Source organism: Carassius auratus, chromosome 25 (genome assembly GCF_003368295.1).
Source record: "Carassius auratus strain Wakin chromosome 25, ASM336829v1, whole genome shotgun sequence".
NCBI classification, from domain to species: domain Eukaryota; kingdom Metazoa; phylum Chordata; class Actinopteri; order Cypriniformes; family Cyprinidae; genus Carassius; species Carassius auratus.
In genome coordinates, this window is record NC_039267.1 from 17,009,905 (window position 1) to 17,027,854 (window position 17,950).

The 17,950-nt window shown below is 41.9% G+C and overlaps 1 protein-coding gene across 1 annotated transcript in view; it reads left to right on the forward strand.

The window, feature by feature from the left end:
* Positions 1-17,138, forward strand: part of LOC113043554 (fatty acyl-CoA hydrolase precursor, medium chain-like) — a 30,475-nt gene extending 13,337 nt beyond the window's left edge. The window contains exons 13-24 of the mRNA XM_026203004.1: positions 202-362; positions 481-670; positions 754-892; positions 2,815-2,948; positions 3,833-3,986; positions 4,085-4,189; positions 11,641-11,742; positions 12,201-12,344; positions 12,494-12,571; positions 12,662-12,809; positions 16,749-16,898; positions 17,000-17,138. Of these exons, the coding sequence (XP_026058789.1) occupies positions 202-362; positions 481-670; positions 754-892; positions 2,815-2,948; positions 3,833-3,986; positions 4,085-4,189; positions 11,641-11,742; positions 12,201-12,344; positions 12,494-12,571; positions 12,662-12,809; positions 16,749-16,898; positions 17,000-17,076 (1,582 nt within the window). The 3' untranslated portion in view covers positions 17,077-17,138. The remainder of the gene's footprint in view (positions 1-201; positions 363-480; positions 671-753; positions 893-2,814; positions 2,949-3,832; positions 3,987-4,084; positions 4,190-11,640; positions 11,743-12,200; positions 12,345-12,493; positions 12,572-12,661; positions 12,810-16,748; positions 16,899-16,999) is intronic.
* Positions 17,139-17,950: the final 812 nt, after the last annotated feature.

The following is a 17,950-nucleotide window of genomic DNA, read 5'->3' on the forward strand; positions in this document are numbered from 1 at the left end:
CTGACATTTTTGAATTATTCTATAAAAAATATGTTTCATCATATATAAATATATTAATCTATTTATAACTTGTTTAGATCACACACGGTATAAAGGTTTTCCAAACCATATGAAACCAACATGAATACAAAATAATACATTTCCAAACATTTGGCATATGCATTTAAAACCAGATTTTAAAAAACGTTTTCCTGGTGGCAGGTCTCCGAATGGTCCAGGCCTCACCAAGTGGCCTAAGTTTGGAGCTGAGGCTGAGTATCTCAGCATTGGACTGGAACAAAAACCTGGGAAAGACCTGAAGGGAAAACACTTCACTTTCATGACTCAAACTCTTCCACAGATCATAAAAGAGCGAAAGGAAGGCAAGTTACCCATTTCAGAATTGGTGTAAAATTAAGAAGTGTTTAATACAGTTTTTTTTTTTTTTGCGAAATGTAAGTTAAGTTGGTTCTTTATGTATATTATTGGTCTTTTTGATAGGACCTCTAGTGCAAACAAAATTAGGATCTCTGAGAGGTGCCTTCTTGACTGTGAAGGGCAAGGACACAGTTGTTAATAGTTATCTAGGTGTACCATTTGCCAAGCCCCCCGTGGGACCCCTGAGACTGGCTCGGCCCCAGCCTGCAGAGAAATGGGACGGAGTAAGAGATGCGACCAAACAGCCACTCATGTGAGATGTCGCACAAACACATTTCAATTCAAACATCTTTAGTTAGACATTTCTATGATATAATGATCTAATTGTCTCTTTAGGTGCATCCAGGACAGGAAAGTTAGTATCACTGAACTTAAGTTTCTCGGTATGGATGTGGAGATTCCCGAGGTCTCGGAGGACTGCTTGTATCTCAACATCTACACTCCAGTCAAACCTGGCCAAGACACAAAGCTACCAGTAAGTTGATCAACAATATAGATGAATTTAGGACTGAAACGATTCCTCGAGTAACTCGATTACAAAAAATGATCGAGGCAAATTCCTCTGCCTCGAAGCCTCTTTTAATTTATTTTAAATCTCACTTCAGGTTATTTCGCAATGATTTGTTTAATATGACACAACGAATTTACGTCACCCACAAAGCAGAAGGACACAAACTGCGTTGCAATGAAATCTCATACTGCAAGGAGTCAGCACAGGCGGCAAGGAAGTCGACTGGAAGTTGAAGTCGGCCGCATGCCGCCATCTTGTAGCAGAACTTCACTTTCGTTAGCATCCCATTGACCTCCCATTCATTTTGGCGTCATTTTGACAGTGAATAACTTGACATCTGAGGCATTTAAAGACTCCATTTGTAAAGGGCTCCATTACCTTCTTTGTTACATTATGGCCCTGTAGAAACAGTTTTCGTAAAAATAGGCTAACGATTGCGTCATAACCACTCAGCTCTCTGTCGCACAGTAGATAATTTACCGTACAGACAGGAGGAGAAGCTCGCAGGCAATTAGCTTAATATGGCGTACTGGCGTTACATTTTAAAATACTATACAAAATAATTAATCAGAATACTTACTCCTGCTCACTCACGACAAAGAACTCCCCGCTCAAGCTCGCCGTCTCTGAAAGATTAACGATGGCAGTTTGCACGCACAGCTACTAGAAGATTTACATCTGTCAGACAGGCTGCTGACGTCATCAAGCTTAGTTTGAGTCTGCGCGTCAGAAACAGAAGTGCTAAAAATAGCTAAAAATGGCCTTCACTTGTCTCAATTGAGTTCCAATGGGGTCGCTGTATCAATTTCTTTTACTGTCTATGAGTCAGCAGTGTTTTCATTTGAGGGCAGGGGCAAACGTGAAGAGAACGTCGTGGTGTGTCCATTGCAAGATAGAGCTGGCATACCACAACTAGGGCCCTATGATTTCCACGATGCAGAAAATGCGGAGGGAATCGCGGAATCCAGTCAAAAAAACTGATTTTACAGTTTAACGCGGAATGGCATGGAGATTTGCCAAATTTGGAATGAATTAATCAAAAATAGGTCATTGCACTTACATCAAATCATGATATGAATCCTGCATGTTCTGCGTGTCTCTGTTAATGAATGGAGCAGAAGCGCGACTTCCTTTATCAAACACACTGAAGCGCGCGTGACGCTCGCCGTAATTTCAGCGTCTGCTGTCTCACTAAATAAGGATGTGAACACATGAAAAACATCTCCAGAACTGCTCTGACAGTCACTTCATAAGCATAATTTGAACGTTTGATTTGAGTAAAACTAGCGTCACATCACATACACATAACTGTAAAGGTACGTCAACATGTCAAAATAAAAGTCCGTTTTTTTTAAGGTTTATTCACACAACATGTTTTATTTTTAATAGTACATCCCCTTTGTTTACCAAAAAGTTAAGTTTGCTTAGTTTTTAATAATTAAAAGATAAATTAAATTAATGTTTTATGTGTTTAATGTGCATCTCAGAAAATGCTTTATTTTAAACCCCAACTGAATGGCACTTAAATGCACTTAATTCATCTGTCAACTTTATTGTCATTGTTTACAGTACAAGTACAGACAGAGAAACAATGATTTTGATGTATGCATTGCATTTTATGCATTTAAAAATTAAAAATTTTACAAATTTAAAAATTCTAAAAAAAGAAACTTTGTTGTTTATTTTAAGAGACCCAGGAGTCTTATTTTCTCTTGCATAATTAATATTGCACTTTAATTAAGCAAAAACACATTTTATCTGATTACATGGTTAATCGATGGAATTTTTGGTAGAATACTCAATTACTAAAATATTCGATAGCTAAAGCCCTAGATGAATTTCCTCATAGAAAAATGTGTTGGAGAACATTTCCTTGTGTTTTCTAGGTGATGGTTTGGATTCATGGTGGAGGACTTTCTCTTGGTTCAGCTTCAGTGTATGACGGCTCCGTTCTGTCAGCGTATCAGGATGTGGTTGTGGTGCTGATTCAGTACAGATTGGGTCTGCTGGGATTCTTTAGGTAGGCAATGTGATAAATGTTGATAATCATAATTTGATAATTCATAATTCAATTCAAATCATTTTGGTACGATACATGATATTTTGTTATGGCAGTTCAAACATAAAAGCCATTGAGTCTCTTCAATTTACATATTATTATTATTATTATTACACCAGATAATTGAGAATTATTTAAATAAATAATTAGAAAATAATAAAAAAATTAATAAGAAAGCAAGATGCGAATGTAGCTGAATTCAGATAGTAGCAGATTCTTACCTTGATTTTGTGGATTTTTAACAACTACAAGTGGGTAAAATTTGTATCCTGTGTAAGAATTAAATTTTTTTATAAAAAATTTAATTGGTTATTAGAACCTAAATTGGTTAAATTGGAGATGACAGGAAGCGAAGTGGGAGAGAGAGAGAAAGTGTGATCGGGAAAGGTCTTTGGGTCAGGATTTGAACTCGGGACGCACGTAGCATTGCGTATTAGTAATTAAAATTAAAATTATGTAATCAATATATTGAATATTCATCATCACATTAATACAGCAATACACATGCCAAAGCGAATGTGTTAACTTTAAATATTAATTAAATGTTCAGTGTTGTTATGTTAATGCATAATATGTTTATGTTAATTTGTTTTTGTGCGAAAGTATAAGGGATGCACTGAAAATATTTGGCTGAAATAATTTTGGAGGGCTGAAATCGTAGACGAAACATTTACGAGTAATTTAGCAAAAAGTTATTTTCGGTTTTTTAATAAATGTAAATGATCAATTTTGTTTTTGGTGTTTCATTAAAAAAATTATTTTTGTGCATTACCTGTATGGTGCGAGTAAATTATTTTTTTTTTATTACAGATTAAGATTAAAGATTCCTTTTCTCTTTTTCGTAGCACGGGAGATGAACATGCGCCAGGAAACTATGGTTTTCTGGATCAGGTCGCAGCTCTTGAGTGGGTTCAGGAGAACATCCACAGCTTCGGTGGAGATCCTGGATCAGTGACCATCTTTGGAGAGTCTGCTGGAGGAATAAGTGTATCCACGCTGGTATGGGTCTTTATTAATAGCATAGTAACTCAACTTCATTACGGTTAATTATTAGTTTGGAGTGATCAATTCATTTCTGTGTCATTTGTGTCTTCAAGATTCTTTCACCATTGGCTTCTGGTCTGTTTCATCGTGCCATTGCAGAAAGTGGGACGGCCTTGTGGGACGGTTTAGTGATGGGCAATCCTTTACTGAGGGCTCAGGTACCATTTCATATTCTTCTTATATTTTCATATTTTTTATTTGTATTAAGTGCAACTGTTTTTAAAGGGGGGGTGAAATGCTCGTTTTCACTCAATATCCTGTAAATCTTGAGTACCTATAGAGTAGTACTGCATCCTTCATAACTCCAAAAAGTCTTTAGTTTTATTATATTCATAAGAGAAAGATAGTCTGTACCGATTTTTCCAGGAAAAACATGACCGGCTGGAGGCGTGACATGTGGGCGGAGCTAAAGAATCACGAGCGCCAGTAGGCTTTTGCGTTGAGAGCGTTTGGAAGCTGTGACTTTACCGTGAGGAAAAACAAACCATGGCTAACAGTCAGATTCAGCGTATATTTATGATCCAGAATCAGATCCAGAGGCTGAAATTTAACAAGTGTAATCTTCACACACAGGCTGAGTGGGTTAGCTCTGGGGTTCAAAGTAAATCATTCACCAGGCCGACTGTCGCTGGAGAAAACTTAAAGTTCTTTATTTGTCATAAATCAGGGTTCTGGGTAAAGGGGAGAAAACTTGAACTTAAGTACTTCTTCTCTCTCAGGTTGCTCCTTTCTGCATCAATTTATTTCTGGAACAGAGGCAGAAGAGGTGTAGGATTAGTCAAGGAGATTCGCTGTACTCACGCCGTTGATTAAGCCTCTATCTTCAAGAGGATAGTTGGGCTGGCTGGGCTTGAATGCATCCAACACTGAGTCTGTCCTCTGCCCCTTCTTCTCCCTCTACTGTGGCTTTGTTCACCTTTATGTGATTACTAATTGGGCCCAACAGCCTGCAGCTGAGGCAGCCTGCCAGAGGGGAATGCTGCACACCTGTGTTAGAGCTGTCCTTGGTCCTGAACACCCCTGTTCACCCAGACCTTGTGTCCTCTGATGGTGCTATCCATGGTGCTGCAGGTGACTGTGCTGCGTTGTGATGGACTGGTTCCTTCTGGCCACCACATACCCCCTTTTCCAGCTCCAAACTCCTATTTGGAGCGCACGCCCAAGAGCAGTCATGCCTCCTGGACATGGCATCAGCATTCGCATGAGAGCTCCCAGCCCGGTGTTCTACTTTAAACTGGAAGTCCTGCATCTGAAGAAACCAGCGAGTGATTCTTGCATTTTTCCCTTTGTTTTGAGACAACCATTTTAGGGGAGCATGATCAGTTATTAAAACAAATTTTCGACCCAACAGGTAATACCTCAATTTTTCAATAGCCCATTTTACAGCAAGACACTCCTTTTCTATTGTGGCATAATTCTTCTCATGGGGCAGCAACTTACGGCTAATAAACATGAGGGGGTGTTCCAGGCCATCCTGCAACTGAGACAGTACTGCTCCAACCCCAACTTCGGAGGCATCGGTTTGTAGAAGGAACTGTTTGTTGAAGTTCGGGGCTTGTAGGACTGGTTCACCACAGAGGGTCTGCTTGAGTTCGGTGAAGGCCCGTTCTGCTTCTTTGGTCCAGCTCACCTGGTTTGGGAGGTACTTGCGGGTCAACTCTTTTAGGGGGGCTGCTTTTGTGGCGAAGCCAGGTATGAACATTCTGTAGTAAGCAAGTAGCCCAAGGAAGGTTCTTACCTGTTTTTTGGTTTGAGGTCGGGGCCAGGTAAGTATGGTGTCAATTTTCTTGGGTTGGGGTTTCACATTTCCTCTCCCAACAATATACCCTAGATAGTTGGCCTCCTCTTGGGCGAGTGTACACTTGTCTGGATTTGCTGTAAGAGCCGCTGACCGTAATGCTTGTAATACAGCTACAGCCTCTAGATGGTGAAGATGTTCCTCCCAACTCCTCTCATGGATAACAATGTCGTCGAGGTATGTAGCAGCATATTGCTGGTGGGGACGGAGGACTCTATCCATGAGCCTTTGAAACGTGGCTGGTGCCCCATGGACCCCAAAAGGAAGAACCCGGTACTGAAAGGTCCCCTCAGGAGTGTAAAAGGCAGTTTTTGGTTTGGCATGGGGGGTTAGAGGTACTTGCCAGTACCCTTTGGTCAAATCAGTGCAGGGCCCAGTTGCTCGATTAACTCATCTATCCTTGGCATAGGGTAGGTGTCGAACTGGGAAACTTCATTCAGTTTTCTGTAATCATTACAGAATCGTGTGGTCCCATCTGGTTTGGGCACAAGGACAATAGGACTTGACCACGGACTTTGGGACTCCTCTATAACACCTAGGTCAAGCATTTTCTTTACTTCGGTCCGGATGGCTTCCCGTTTTGCTTCTGGGATCCTGTAGGGTCGAAACCTCACTACCTTCCCTGGTTCCGTTATTATATCATGGGCTATAAGGGAGGTCCGTCCAGGCAGATCCAAGAAGATGTCACGGTTTCGCCACACGAGTTCATGTAACTCCTGCTTTTGCCTAGGGGAGAGCTGGTTACCCATATTTACCTGCAGGGTTATAGGAGAAGCAACACTGGCTGTAAGCACATTGCTCGTAGGCGCGATAGGTTCATACCACGTTTTCAGAAGGTTTATATGGTAGATTTGCTGGCCTTTCCTCCTGCCAGGTTGGCGCACTCTGTAGTTGACCAGACCCACCTGCTCTACAATCTCATAGGGCCCCTGCCACTTGGCCAGGAACTTGCACTCGTTGGATGGCACTAGTACTAATAGCTTTTCTCCGGGCTGAAAATCTCTTATCTTGGCTCCCCTGTTGTAGATTTTGGCCTGTTGTTGTTGGGCCTGTTGCATGTGTTCCCTTACTATCGGCCAGACCCTTGCCATTCGGACGTGCATCTGTTCAACATGCTCAATGACGGTGCGGTGGGGTGATGGTTGCTGTTCCCAACTCTCTTTAGCGAGGTCCAGAATCCCTCGAGGTCGACGCCCGTAGAGGAGTTCAAAGGGCGAGAAACCAGTGGAGCTTTGTGGGACCTCTCGAATAGAGAACAAGATATATGGTAACAGGTGATCCCAATTTTTGCCGTCAATCTCAATCACTTTCTTTAACATGTGTTAAAGGGTTTTGTTTAACCTCTCTACCAGCCCATCAGTCTGGGGGTGGTATACGGAGGTTTTTATTTGTTTTACCTTCAATTGCCGGCAGGTCTCTTTCATAACCGTAGACATGAAGCAAGAACCTTGGTCAGTAAGGATCTCGTCGGCGATCCCCACCCAGCTGAAGAGTTGGACCAGTTCTCGGGCGACGGCCTTTGAGGTGGCTGATCGGAGAGGTATGGCCTCTGGGAATCGGGTGGCATAGTCAAGGATGACTAGAAGGTACCGGTGTCCCCGGTTCGATTTTGGCAGTGGTCCTACAATATCCAGTGCAATCCTGCTGAAAGGGGTCTCAATGATTGGTAGAGGAATAAGGGGGTTTCGCTAGGTTACCTTTGGGCTGTCGAGTTGACATTCAGGACAGTGACGACAATATTCTTCTACCGCCTTTTTAACCCCGGGCCAGTAGAACCGTGTGAGGATCCTTTCATAGGTCTTCTCGGTCCCCAAATGGCCCCCCAGCAGGTGAGTGTGGGCGAGATATAACACTTTAGTGGTGTATGGCTTGGGTACCAGAAACTGATTTATAGTTTCACCCCTTCGCTGATCCAATCGGTTTTTGATCATAAAATGTTGATATGTGAGTCTACTCACCCCAACTTGTGGCTGGCCCTCAATCAGCTGGACTTTTCCCCACGCTTGGCTCAGTACCGGGTCTTGCAGTTGAGCGGTGCCGAACCGTCCCAGCCTTTCTCCTTGGAGGATTTCTGCCGGGGGAAATTCAGGAAATACTTCATGGTATTCTATATCGTCCCGAATGTGTACCCCTTTGGGGTCTTCTGAAGCAGTGGCAGTGGAGTCAGAGCTATGCTCCTCACCTCTATCACGATTGTGAGGCTCTTCAGGGCTGGTTGCATCTGCATCTGTGGTCCCTGCATTGGTTCGAAAAACGCAGGTTGGATAGCCGGTCTCTTCTTCTGCGCCGAGTAGGTTTCCTCCCCCCTGTAGCTCGACTTGTCCAGTAGGCAGAAAAGGCTTGACAGTCTCGGCCCACGAGGACAGGGACTGGCAGGTGAACGACGACCCCTGCTCATACTCAGAACTGCCCCCGTGGGGTGACCATTCTTAATTCGGCAGTGGGGTAGTTTCTGGTGTCCCCATGAATACAGGAAACGGAGATCTCTTTCCCCATGATGGGTCCTGCAAATTCTGGCCGGACTAGTGTTACCATACTGCCTGAGTCTATAAGTGCTTCTGTGTCTTTGCCCCCAATCTTAACAGGGATTCTAGGGGCGGCCGTCCCCTCATGAGCCCAACAGGTAGTAAGAAAATGGCATGGAAACCTGGATTCCGAGGTACTGGCGGTGGGCATCGGCTCCTCTCGGCCTGGGCAATCCCGGGCCAGGTGTCCCTCCCTCCCACACGTAAAGCATCAGAATGGAGCAGGATTTCGTAGAGGCCTCTCATCTTTCCAGTTTCATTGGGGTTTTAGGGGTCCGGGTTGGACCACTTCGGGGTGCTTCCTAGGAGGTTCTCGCTCTTGTCTTGGTTTCCAAGGGAGGTTTTTGGGTACCTCAGGTTTCATCAAGCTCACCGTCACCTGGTGGTTTTCTAGGCATGCAATCAAGGCATCTACACTTGGTGGTCCCTGTTGAGCCACATATTTTTTTGCATCTGTAGGCAGGCCACGTGTGCACCGATCAATCACCACTAGGGCTGCACGATGTGTAGTTTAAGCATCGATATCGCGATGTACGAATCCATGATAGTCACATCGCAGGATGTGCGATGTAGGCTGTCGTAGTTGATCCGTTATTCATTAACTGTACGGGCCATCTGCTCCACGGCCCTTGACGAATGTGATTCGCGGATTAATTGCACAGCTAAACCATCATAGAGTGAAAGTTTATCATTGACAGGACTGAAAACCACATGCAAGTTGAACAGGGCAGAGAGAGAGAGAGAGAGAGAGCGCGAGACAGACAGAGAGAAAGAGCGTGCGTGAGAGAGACAGAGGCCGGTGACACACTGGCTGCGTGGCATGAGCGTCGCGTGTCTGAAGCGTCCCAGAAGCGTGGTGGCTGCCTCGCGTTTTGTGTGTCTTTACACACCAGAACCGTGCCTGACACGGCGCTGGGCTGGCGCGCTGCTGCTAGAGAGAGAGAGCGCGCGCAAGAGAGACAGAGAGAGAGTACATTAGAAGTACCATCAATGTTTATAGAAATGTATATGGATTTATTTTGCATGTAATTTATTTCCTTTTTTTTTCCTCTTATGAATATATATATGTATTTTTGTTTTGTTTGTTTCTATTCTGATATGTACAATGCTTTGGCAATATGTACCTTTGTATGTCATGCCAATAAAGCAATATGAATTGAATTGAGAGAGAGAGAGAGAGAGATAGAGAGAGAGACCGATTTTCAAACAACACAAGCTCTGTCTTGCTCTCTCTCCCTCGCGCATATTAATCAATTGACACGATGGTGTCGATGTTTAAATCATTTAAAATGAGAATGTAAGTGTACTCACCCCATTTGTTTGTAAGAAAAAATATTGCAATATATATCGCAAAAAAATAAAATATCGCAATGTCATTTTTTCCCAATATCGTACAGCCCTAATTACCACCCTTTCTACCGCAGATGGCCCTTCTCCTTCGTCCAGCCAGCTTCTCACCATGCGGGCTAACGTGGTTACTTGGGCCCGTGCTGGAAGTGATGAACGGTATTCCCAGCTATGGACACGCTGGGCCTTGGCAGGCAGGCTGAGCCCATATTGGGCCAGGATTGACCTCTTGACCACTTCATAGCTTGTAGCCTCATGAACGGTGAGGTCACGGCAGGCCTTCTGGGCTTCCCCAGTTAGCAGAGGGAGTAGCAGGTTCGCCCAGTCTGCCCTGGGCCATCTCTCTCTTTGGGCAGTTTTTTCAAAAAGGTTCGAGATAGGTTTCAACATCATCTTCTCTCGTCATTTTGGTCAGATAATCTTGGGGCCTCCTACTGTGTGCCTCAGTCCTTCGGCAGAGCTCTGTGACTGCTGCATTCAGGGTCGTTTTGGCCTGCAGAATGGCGGTTAGGGCTTCCTCCATTTTCTTAGCGTTTCTCTTCACTGTCCGAATCCCAGGCGAGGCTCAACTCATGCCCGCATTCTCCACCACATGTAATCTTCACACACAGGCTGAGAGGGTTAGCTCTGGGGTTTAAAATTAATCATTCACCTGATTGATTCGACTGACTGTCGCTGGAGCAAACTTAAAGTTCTTTATTTGTCATAAATCAGGGTTCTGGGTAAAGGGGAAAAAACTTGAACTTAAGTACTTCTTCTCTCTCAGGTTGCTTCTTTCTGTATCAGTTTATTTCTGGAAGAGAGGCAGAAGAGGTGTAGGATTAGTCAAGGAGATTCGCTGTACTCACGCCGTTGATTAAGCCTCTATCTTCAAGAGGATAGTTGGGCTAGTTGGGCTGGCTGGGCTGGCTGGGCTGGCTGGGCTGGCTGGGCTTGAATGCATCCAACACTGAGTCTGTCCACTTCCCCCTTCTTCTCCCTCTACTGTGGCTTTGTTCACCTTTATGTGATTACTAATTGGGCCCAACAGCCTGCAGCTGAGGCAGCCTGCCAGAGGGGAACGCTGCACACCTGTGTTAGAGCTGTCCTTGGTCCTGAACACCCCTGTTCACCCATAACTTGTGTCCTCTGATGGTGCTATCCATGGTGCTTCAGGTGACTGTGCTGCGTTGTGATGGACTGGTTCCTTCTGGCCACCACACAAGAGCAGCATCAGCAATGATGTCTCTATGTGGTATGTACTGAAACTGTATATATTTGCTTAGCGGGTTTGGAAAATGACTAAGTTCCACTTTGTCGTCTTTTTTTTTTTTTTTTTTAAGCTGTACATGTGGAAAGTGCAGTTTGATGACAACATCGCATGTTGTTTACTTGATGTGCTTACGCGCCGATAGCTAAGTTAATAACACAGAGATATTTGAAGCAGTTTTTTCCACCGCATGCGGTTCCAACACACGATCGTGACAAACACAAACACAAACACTTGCACAACTCCATTGATGCTCTGTAAAAATAAACTCCATCCACTGGTCCCTTAATGCTGTTTTTTTTTTTTTTGGTAATCTGTGCAGGGTTGTCTTGCCCTGGGAACCAAAAACACACTTCTTTTGTGACATTTCGCGACGCTCTCGCTCTGATCAGTGAATGTCTGTGCTCAGCCTCTCAGTGCTCTGCTATACGGTAGCGCGCTCTTCCGGCAGACGTGCCCTCAGGACCCATATAAAGAAATTCCGCTCCATCTAACTTCACACAGAGCCATACTCGAAAAAAAAACTTTCCGAAATTTGTGACAAACCTTCAAATGTACAACTTAATTTTTGAAACTTTGTCCATGTTTAGCATGGGAATCCAACTCTTTAACAGTGTAAAAAACTCAGTATGCATGAAATAGCATTTCACTCCCCCTTTAACCACGTTCTCATGTTGATGCTCATTTCAGAACGCAGCCAAAATATGCAACTGTGACAGCAGCAGCTCATCGAAGATCGTCGACTGCATCATGCGCTGGTCCGAGGAGGAAGTTCTGCAATGCTCTAATCAGGTGTGAAATTCTTTTTTAAAAGTAAGCCATTAATATTTCAGCACAAGTAATTATTACAAAAATAATAAACTATGTGTGATGCTTTGCATTACAGGTGTTTATTTGACTGCTTATGGTAAACTGCTTGTTGTTTTCCTCCTTTAGATAAAAGCGAGTGCTAAATTAAATGTAAATGTGATATATTTTAAAGTATGAACTGAAGGTTAGGTACATTTAAATGAAAATGCTGTATGAAAATGCAACTGGCATATTTAAGTGCCCTTTTATATCATTTATAGTATTATCTGCAAGTATAATTATTTTTTTAAATACACTTTTATGTGCACATTCACTGCAATTAAGCACACTTATTTTTCACAAGGTATAATGCTTCAATATAAAGCATGTTTTATGTAGACCTATTATATAAGTGCTTTTAGAGTATATCTACAATATAGCCTATTTTATTATGTTTCTAGTTTGCGATGATGCACTTCAGTCTCGCTCTGGATTCCTATTTCCTTCCCAAACCTGTAGAAGATATCGTTCAGAAACAAGAGTTCAGTAAAGTTCCTCTCATCACTGGAATCACTGATGATGAGTTTGGCTTTTTACTGCCTGCAGTGAGTACAAATTATATTTATTATTATATTTAATATCACGCTCTAAACTCACTTAGAATCGAAGATGTTGTTTTACTGTCATTGACACATTTACAGCATATTCACATATTTGGTTTAATATTTTTGATGCTAATGTTTTTCCTCCATAGTATTTTGGGGGTAAAGGATGGATTGATGGGATGAATAAAGAGCAAGTCATGAAGGGCCTGACCCTCACGTATCCTGATGTAAGTCACAACTCAACACAATGTACATTTACATTAGCTTACATGTGTTTTTCTTTGAATCCTGTGTGCTTTGACTGATATTCCCATCAGCCCAGGGATCGATGGATCATTGATCTGGTGGCCAACGAGTACCTGGGCGACACAAGAGATCCCATTCGAGTCCGAGACATTTACAGAGAGATGATGGGAGACGTGTTGTTCAACATCCCTGCCCTCCAACTGGCAAAATACCACAGCGGTGAGACGCAGCCAGTTATTCATATTGGTCCATTGCAACTGTTTGGGAAGAAGGGTTTAAAAATAACTTTTAATTCTAAATATATAAACGTCTATTAAATATTAATTTTAGCCTAAAATGATATATACACTTCAGGTAAAACGTTTGGAATAATTACTAAAATTATCTTAAATGCTCACCAAGGCAAAATGCAGTTATAACATTAATATTGTTAAAGTTATAATAAATAAATATCACTTTCATTCAGCATTAAAGGGATACTACACCCTAAAAATGAAAACCCCCATGTCGTTCCAAACCCATAAAAGCTTTGTCTTCAGAATACAATTTAAGATATTTTGGATGAAAACCTGGATGCTTGTGACTGTCCCATAGACTGCCAAATAAATAACAGTGTCAAGGTCCAGAAAAGGTACAGTATTGTTCAAAATAATAGCAGTACAATGTGACTAACCAGAATAATCAAGGTTTTTCGTATATTTTTTTATTGCTACGTGGCAAACAAGTTACCAGTAGGTTCAGTAGATTCTCAGAAAACAAATGAGACCCAGCATTCATGATATGCACGCTCTTAAGGCTGTGCAATTGGGCAATTAGTTGAATTAGTTGAAAGGGGTGTGTTCAAAAAAATAGCAGTGTGGCATTCGATCACTGAGGTCATCAATTTTGTGAAGAAACAGGTGTGAATCAGGTGGCCCCTATTTAAGGATGAAGCCAACACTTGTTGAACATGCATTTGAAAGCTGAGGAAAATGGGTCGTTCAAGACATTGTTCAGAAGAACAGCGTACTTTGATTAAAAAGTTGATTAGAGAGGGGAAAACCTATAAAGAGGTGCAAAAAATGATAGGCTGTTCAGCTAAAATGATCTCCAATGCCTTAAAATGGAGAGCAAAACCAGAGAGACGTGGAAGAAAACGGAAGACAACCATCAAAATGGATAGAAGAATAACCAGAATGGCAAAGGCTCAGCCAATGATCACCTCCAGGATGATCAAAGACAGTCTGGAGTTACCTGTAAGTACTGTGACAGTTAGAAGACGTCTGTGTGAAGCTAATCTATTTTCAAGAATCCCCTGCAAAGTCCCTCTGTTAAAAAAAAGGCATGTGCAGAAGAGGTTACAATTTGCCAAAGAACACATCAACTGGCCTAAAGAGAAATGGAGGAACATTTGTGGACTGATGAGAGTAAAATTGTTCTTTTTGGGTCCAAGGGCCACAGGCAGTTTGTGAGACGACCCCCAAACTCTGAATTCAAGCCACAGTACACAGTGAAGACAGTGAAGCATGGAGGTGCAAGCATCATGATATGGGCATGTTTCTCCTACTATGGTGTTGGGCCTATTTATCGCATACCAGGGATCATGGATCAGTTTGCATATGTTAAAATACTTGAAGAGGTCATGTTGCCCTATGCTGAAGAGGACATGCCCTTGAAATGGTTGTTTCAACAAGACAATGACCCAAAACACACTAGTAAACGGGCAAAGTCTTGGTTCCAAACCAACAAAATTAATGTTATGGAGTGGCCAGCCCAATCTCCAGACCTTAATCCAATTGAGAACTTGTGGGGTGATATCAAAAATGCTGTTTCTGAAGCAAAACCAAGAAATGTGAATGAATTGTGGAATGTTGTTAAAGAATCATGGAGTGGAATAACAGCTGAGAGGTGCCACAAGTTGGTTGACTCCATGCCACACAGATGTCAAGCAGTTTTAAAAAACTGTGGTCATACAACTAAATATTAGTTTAGTGATTCACAGGATTGCTAAATCCCCCCCCAAAAAAATGTTTGTACAAAATAGTTTTGAGTTTGTACAGTCAAAGGTAGACACTGCTATTTTTTTGAACACATCCCTTTCAACTAATTGCCCAATTGCACAGCCTTAAGAGCGTGCATATCATGAATGCTGGGTCTTGTTTGTTTTCTGACAATCTACTGAACCTACTGGTAACTTGTTTGCCACGTAGCAATAAAAAATATACTAAAAACCTTGATTATTCTGGTTAGTCACATTGTACTGCTATTATTTTGAACAATACTGTATAAAAGGTCGTCGCCAGAATATTCCTTCTGCCATCAAACGTGCAGTCTGGGTTAAATGAAGCGACAGGAACACTTTGTAAGCAAAGAAAATGAAAATAACAACTTTATTCAATAATTCCTTTGTCATCGGTCTCCTCAGTGTCTCTCTATATCACTGTATGCTGCGTTGCTCTTCTGTGTCCTCCGCTTCACAACGATGCAATGTTTTATTTCAAATCAAAGCTTACCACCAAATTATTAAGCAGCAAAAACGGTTTTAAACCTTGATAATACAAATAATAACTGAGAACCAATAATAAATTAACCGCATGAGCATATTAGACTGATTTCTGAAGGATCATATGACACTGTAGACTTGAGGAATGATGCTGGAAATAAAGCTTTACAACACGGGAATAAATTACACCTTAAAATATATCAATACAGAAAAATATTCAAAATGTTGAATTATGAAAAAAATGTGATATATTGATATTAGAAAGAAATAAAAACAGGTCTATTGTGCTTTTTTTTTTACATGATCGCTTTGCTCTTCAAAATCACAGTGAAATACTCTTGGAGTTTAAAGGTGCCATCTGTCATGTCTGGCAAAAAAATCAAGTCATTCTCCACATTCCATACCAGATGGGGGGGCAGTATGCCTCAATAAATTGAATTGGTCTACTCTAGAGTAACAAACGAGAAACGGCATAGTCTCTATGCTCCGCCCCCATCTTCACAACAACCCTACAGCCCTCAACCCTTCAAGCTACTCCCCTTCACCTTTACCAGTGAATATGTTCCTATTCTTTTTGTTCATATTACATTGTGAGATGTATATACACACGATTTGAATTAAATTAATTTGACAGACAGCATTCTGTCAACATCATCGGTCAACATCAGACAGCTGATCAATGCTAGCGCCAACCAACGTAACCAGAGCTGCCAACTCTCAAGCATTCACCGTGAGACACACACAATTGACTCTTTTCAAACGCTTTCACGCCACACATCAATTTTCTCACGCACAGAAAAACCACGTAGCAAAGAGGACACGGAGACCAACAGACTAGACAGAGCCGGTTAGTTATAAATAGGTAAGTTATAGCTAGCTAATTATCAAACGCAGCTACGGTTAGCAATCGCTAACATTAGCACGTTTATCGAACAGCCTTCGATACACAAACACAAACATGAACCATGTGTACTCTGGTTCAGCTCCTTTTCTTATCGGATTTGATTTGTGATTCCGAGCGCGGTTGTTTCCCTGTAGCGGGTGGTGGTCTCTTGCCAAGGGCTTGAGACATCCTTTCTCTCCCTTCCCTGAACTGAAATGAAGTACTGAGCTGTACTTTCCACATGATTGACATCAGGTTCAAGTACACGCCCACAAGCCGTGCGAGTTATTAGTGTATTGCAGGTTGGCTGGTGGTTATGTTGCCCGCATACCGCCTCCCATGGCCGAAACTGGTATTACGACACCTGTCGGGCCGGGGCTAGTAATGCTAATGCTAATTAAGGTTGATATCTCTGCAGCACTATAACTTGACATTTTTTTAATGACATCATCGCCCTTATTTCTTCTCATTCTTTTGATGCGTGTAGGTCATTTTTTTTGGATATTTTTACCTCAATTTTTACATATGGCACCTTTAAAGGCATTGTTCATCCAAGAAAAATAAAAACGGTCATTTACTCAACCCTCGTGTGACAACAGTTGACGGTAGCCATTGACTTCCATTGTTTTTATTTTTCAGTCAGTGGCTACCAGAAACTGCTTGATTAATAACATTCTTCAAAATATCTTCATTGTGTGCAACAGAAACTCACACAGGTTTGAGTATGAGCAGATAATTATTTTTTTTTTTGGGTGAACTATCTCTTTAAATCCTATCATTGTTGTGGCTGTAGCTTCAGGGGCGCCGGTTTACCTGTACGAGTTCCAGCATCCTCCCAGTATGATCCAGAAGAACAGGCCCAGCTTTGTTGGTGTTGACCACGCAGATGAACTCTTCTTCATCCAGGGCACCTGCTTCGCTCAAGCCCACCTCAGAGCAACCGGTAAAACACTTCATCACAAACACATCCTCCACTGACACTGAACTACTCTGAAAGGGTTTCAAATAACCACTGAATCATCATTTAATGGTTCAATCTTTCAGCTCCTTTCACAAAGGAAGAGGAAGAGCTGTGCAGGACTGTGATGGGATACTGGGGGAACTTTGCACACACCGGGTAAAATATCAGAAAAAAAACTTGATTTAATTCATTGGGAAGTGAGAAACTGAAGTCAGCAGGGTAGACTTTGAGTTATTAGATGCACAAAGCCTGATAAGAGCCAATATAAACTGCTGAAATGACATCTTATTGGGAATAATATCAATAGTTGTAGGATATCAGTCCACGAAAACAGCCATTTCTACCAGAATATTACACTTTAAACAAGTAAACACAGGCGATATACTTAAATTAGTTCATCGATCAATATACAATCATCCCTAAAACAAAGCTGAATGTATTGATACATGTTTAAATACTTTCAATGCATTTACATATATGTTCACTTTACATTATACTTATTTTTCCCCTTTTTTTAAATGCTAGTAATGCTGCAGTCAAATACAAAAGTATAGCCGGAGTAATTCTGCCTCCGATAAACGTGTACGCTGCGAAGGGAAGAGCACTTGGAAGAGAGCTGCACAGCTAGAGGAACAGAATCACTATCATGTGAACATGAGACAGTCGTCGTGGTCGTGAAGTCGGCTGGCTAACCAATTAGCTATTCGCTTGGAAATTTAACAGTATGATAGCTTTAAATTCAAGGAAAATTTAGCAAAAAATTTAGATTTGCTGAAAACTGACTCGCCCTCAGGCCATTTCGAGATGTAGATGAGTTTGTTTCGTCATCAGAACAGATTGGAAGAAATTTAGCTGTGAATGTGAATGGGTGCCGTCAGAATGAGAGTCCAATACAGCTGATAAAAACATGACAATAATGCACCAGTAATCCACACCACTACAGTCCATCAGTTAACATCTGGTGAAGTGAAAAGCTGCGCGTTTTTAAGAAATAAATCCATTATTTTTTAAACCATCAGCTGTTTGGACTCTGA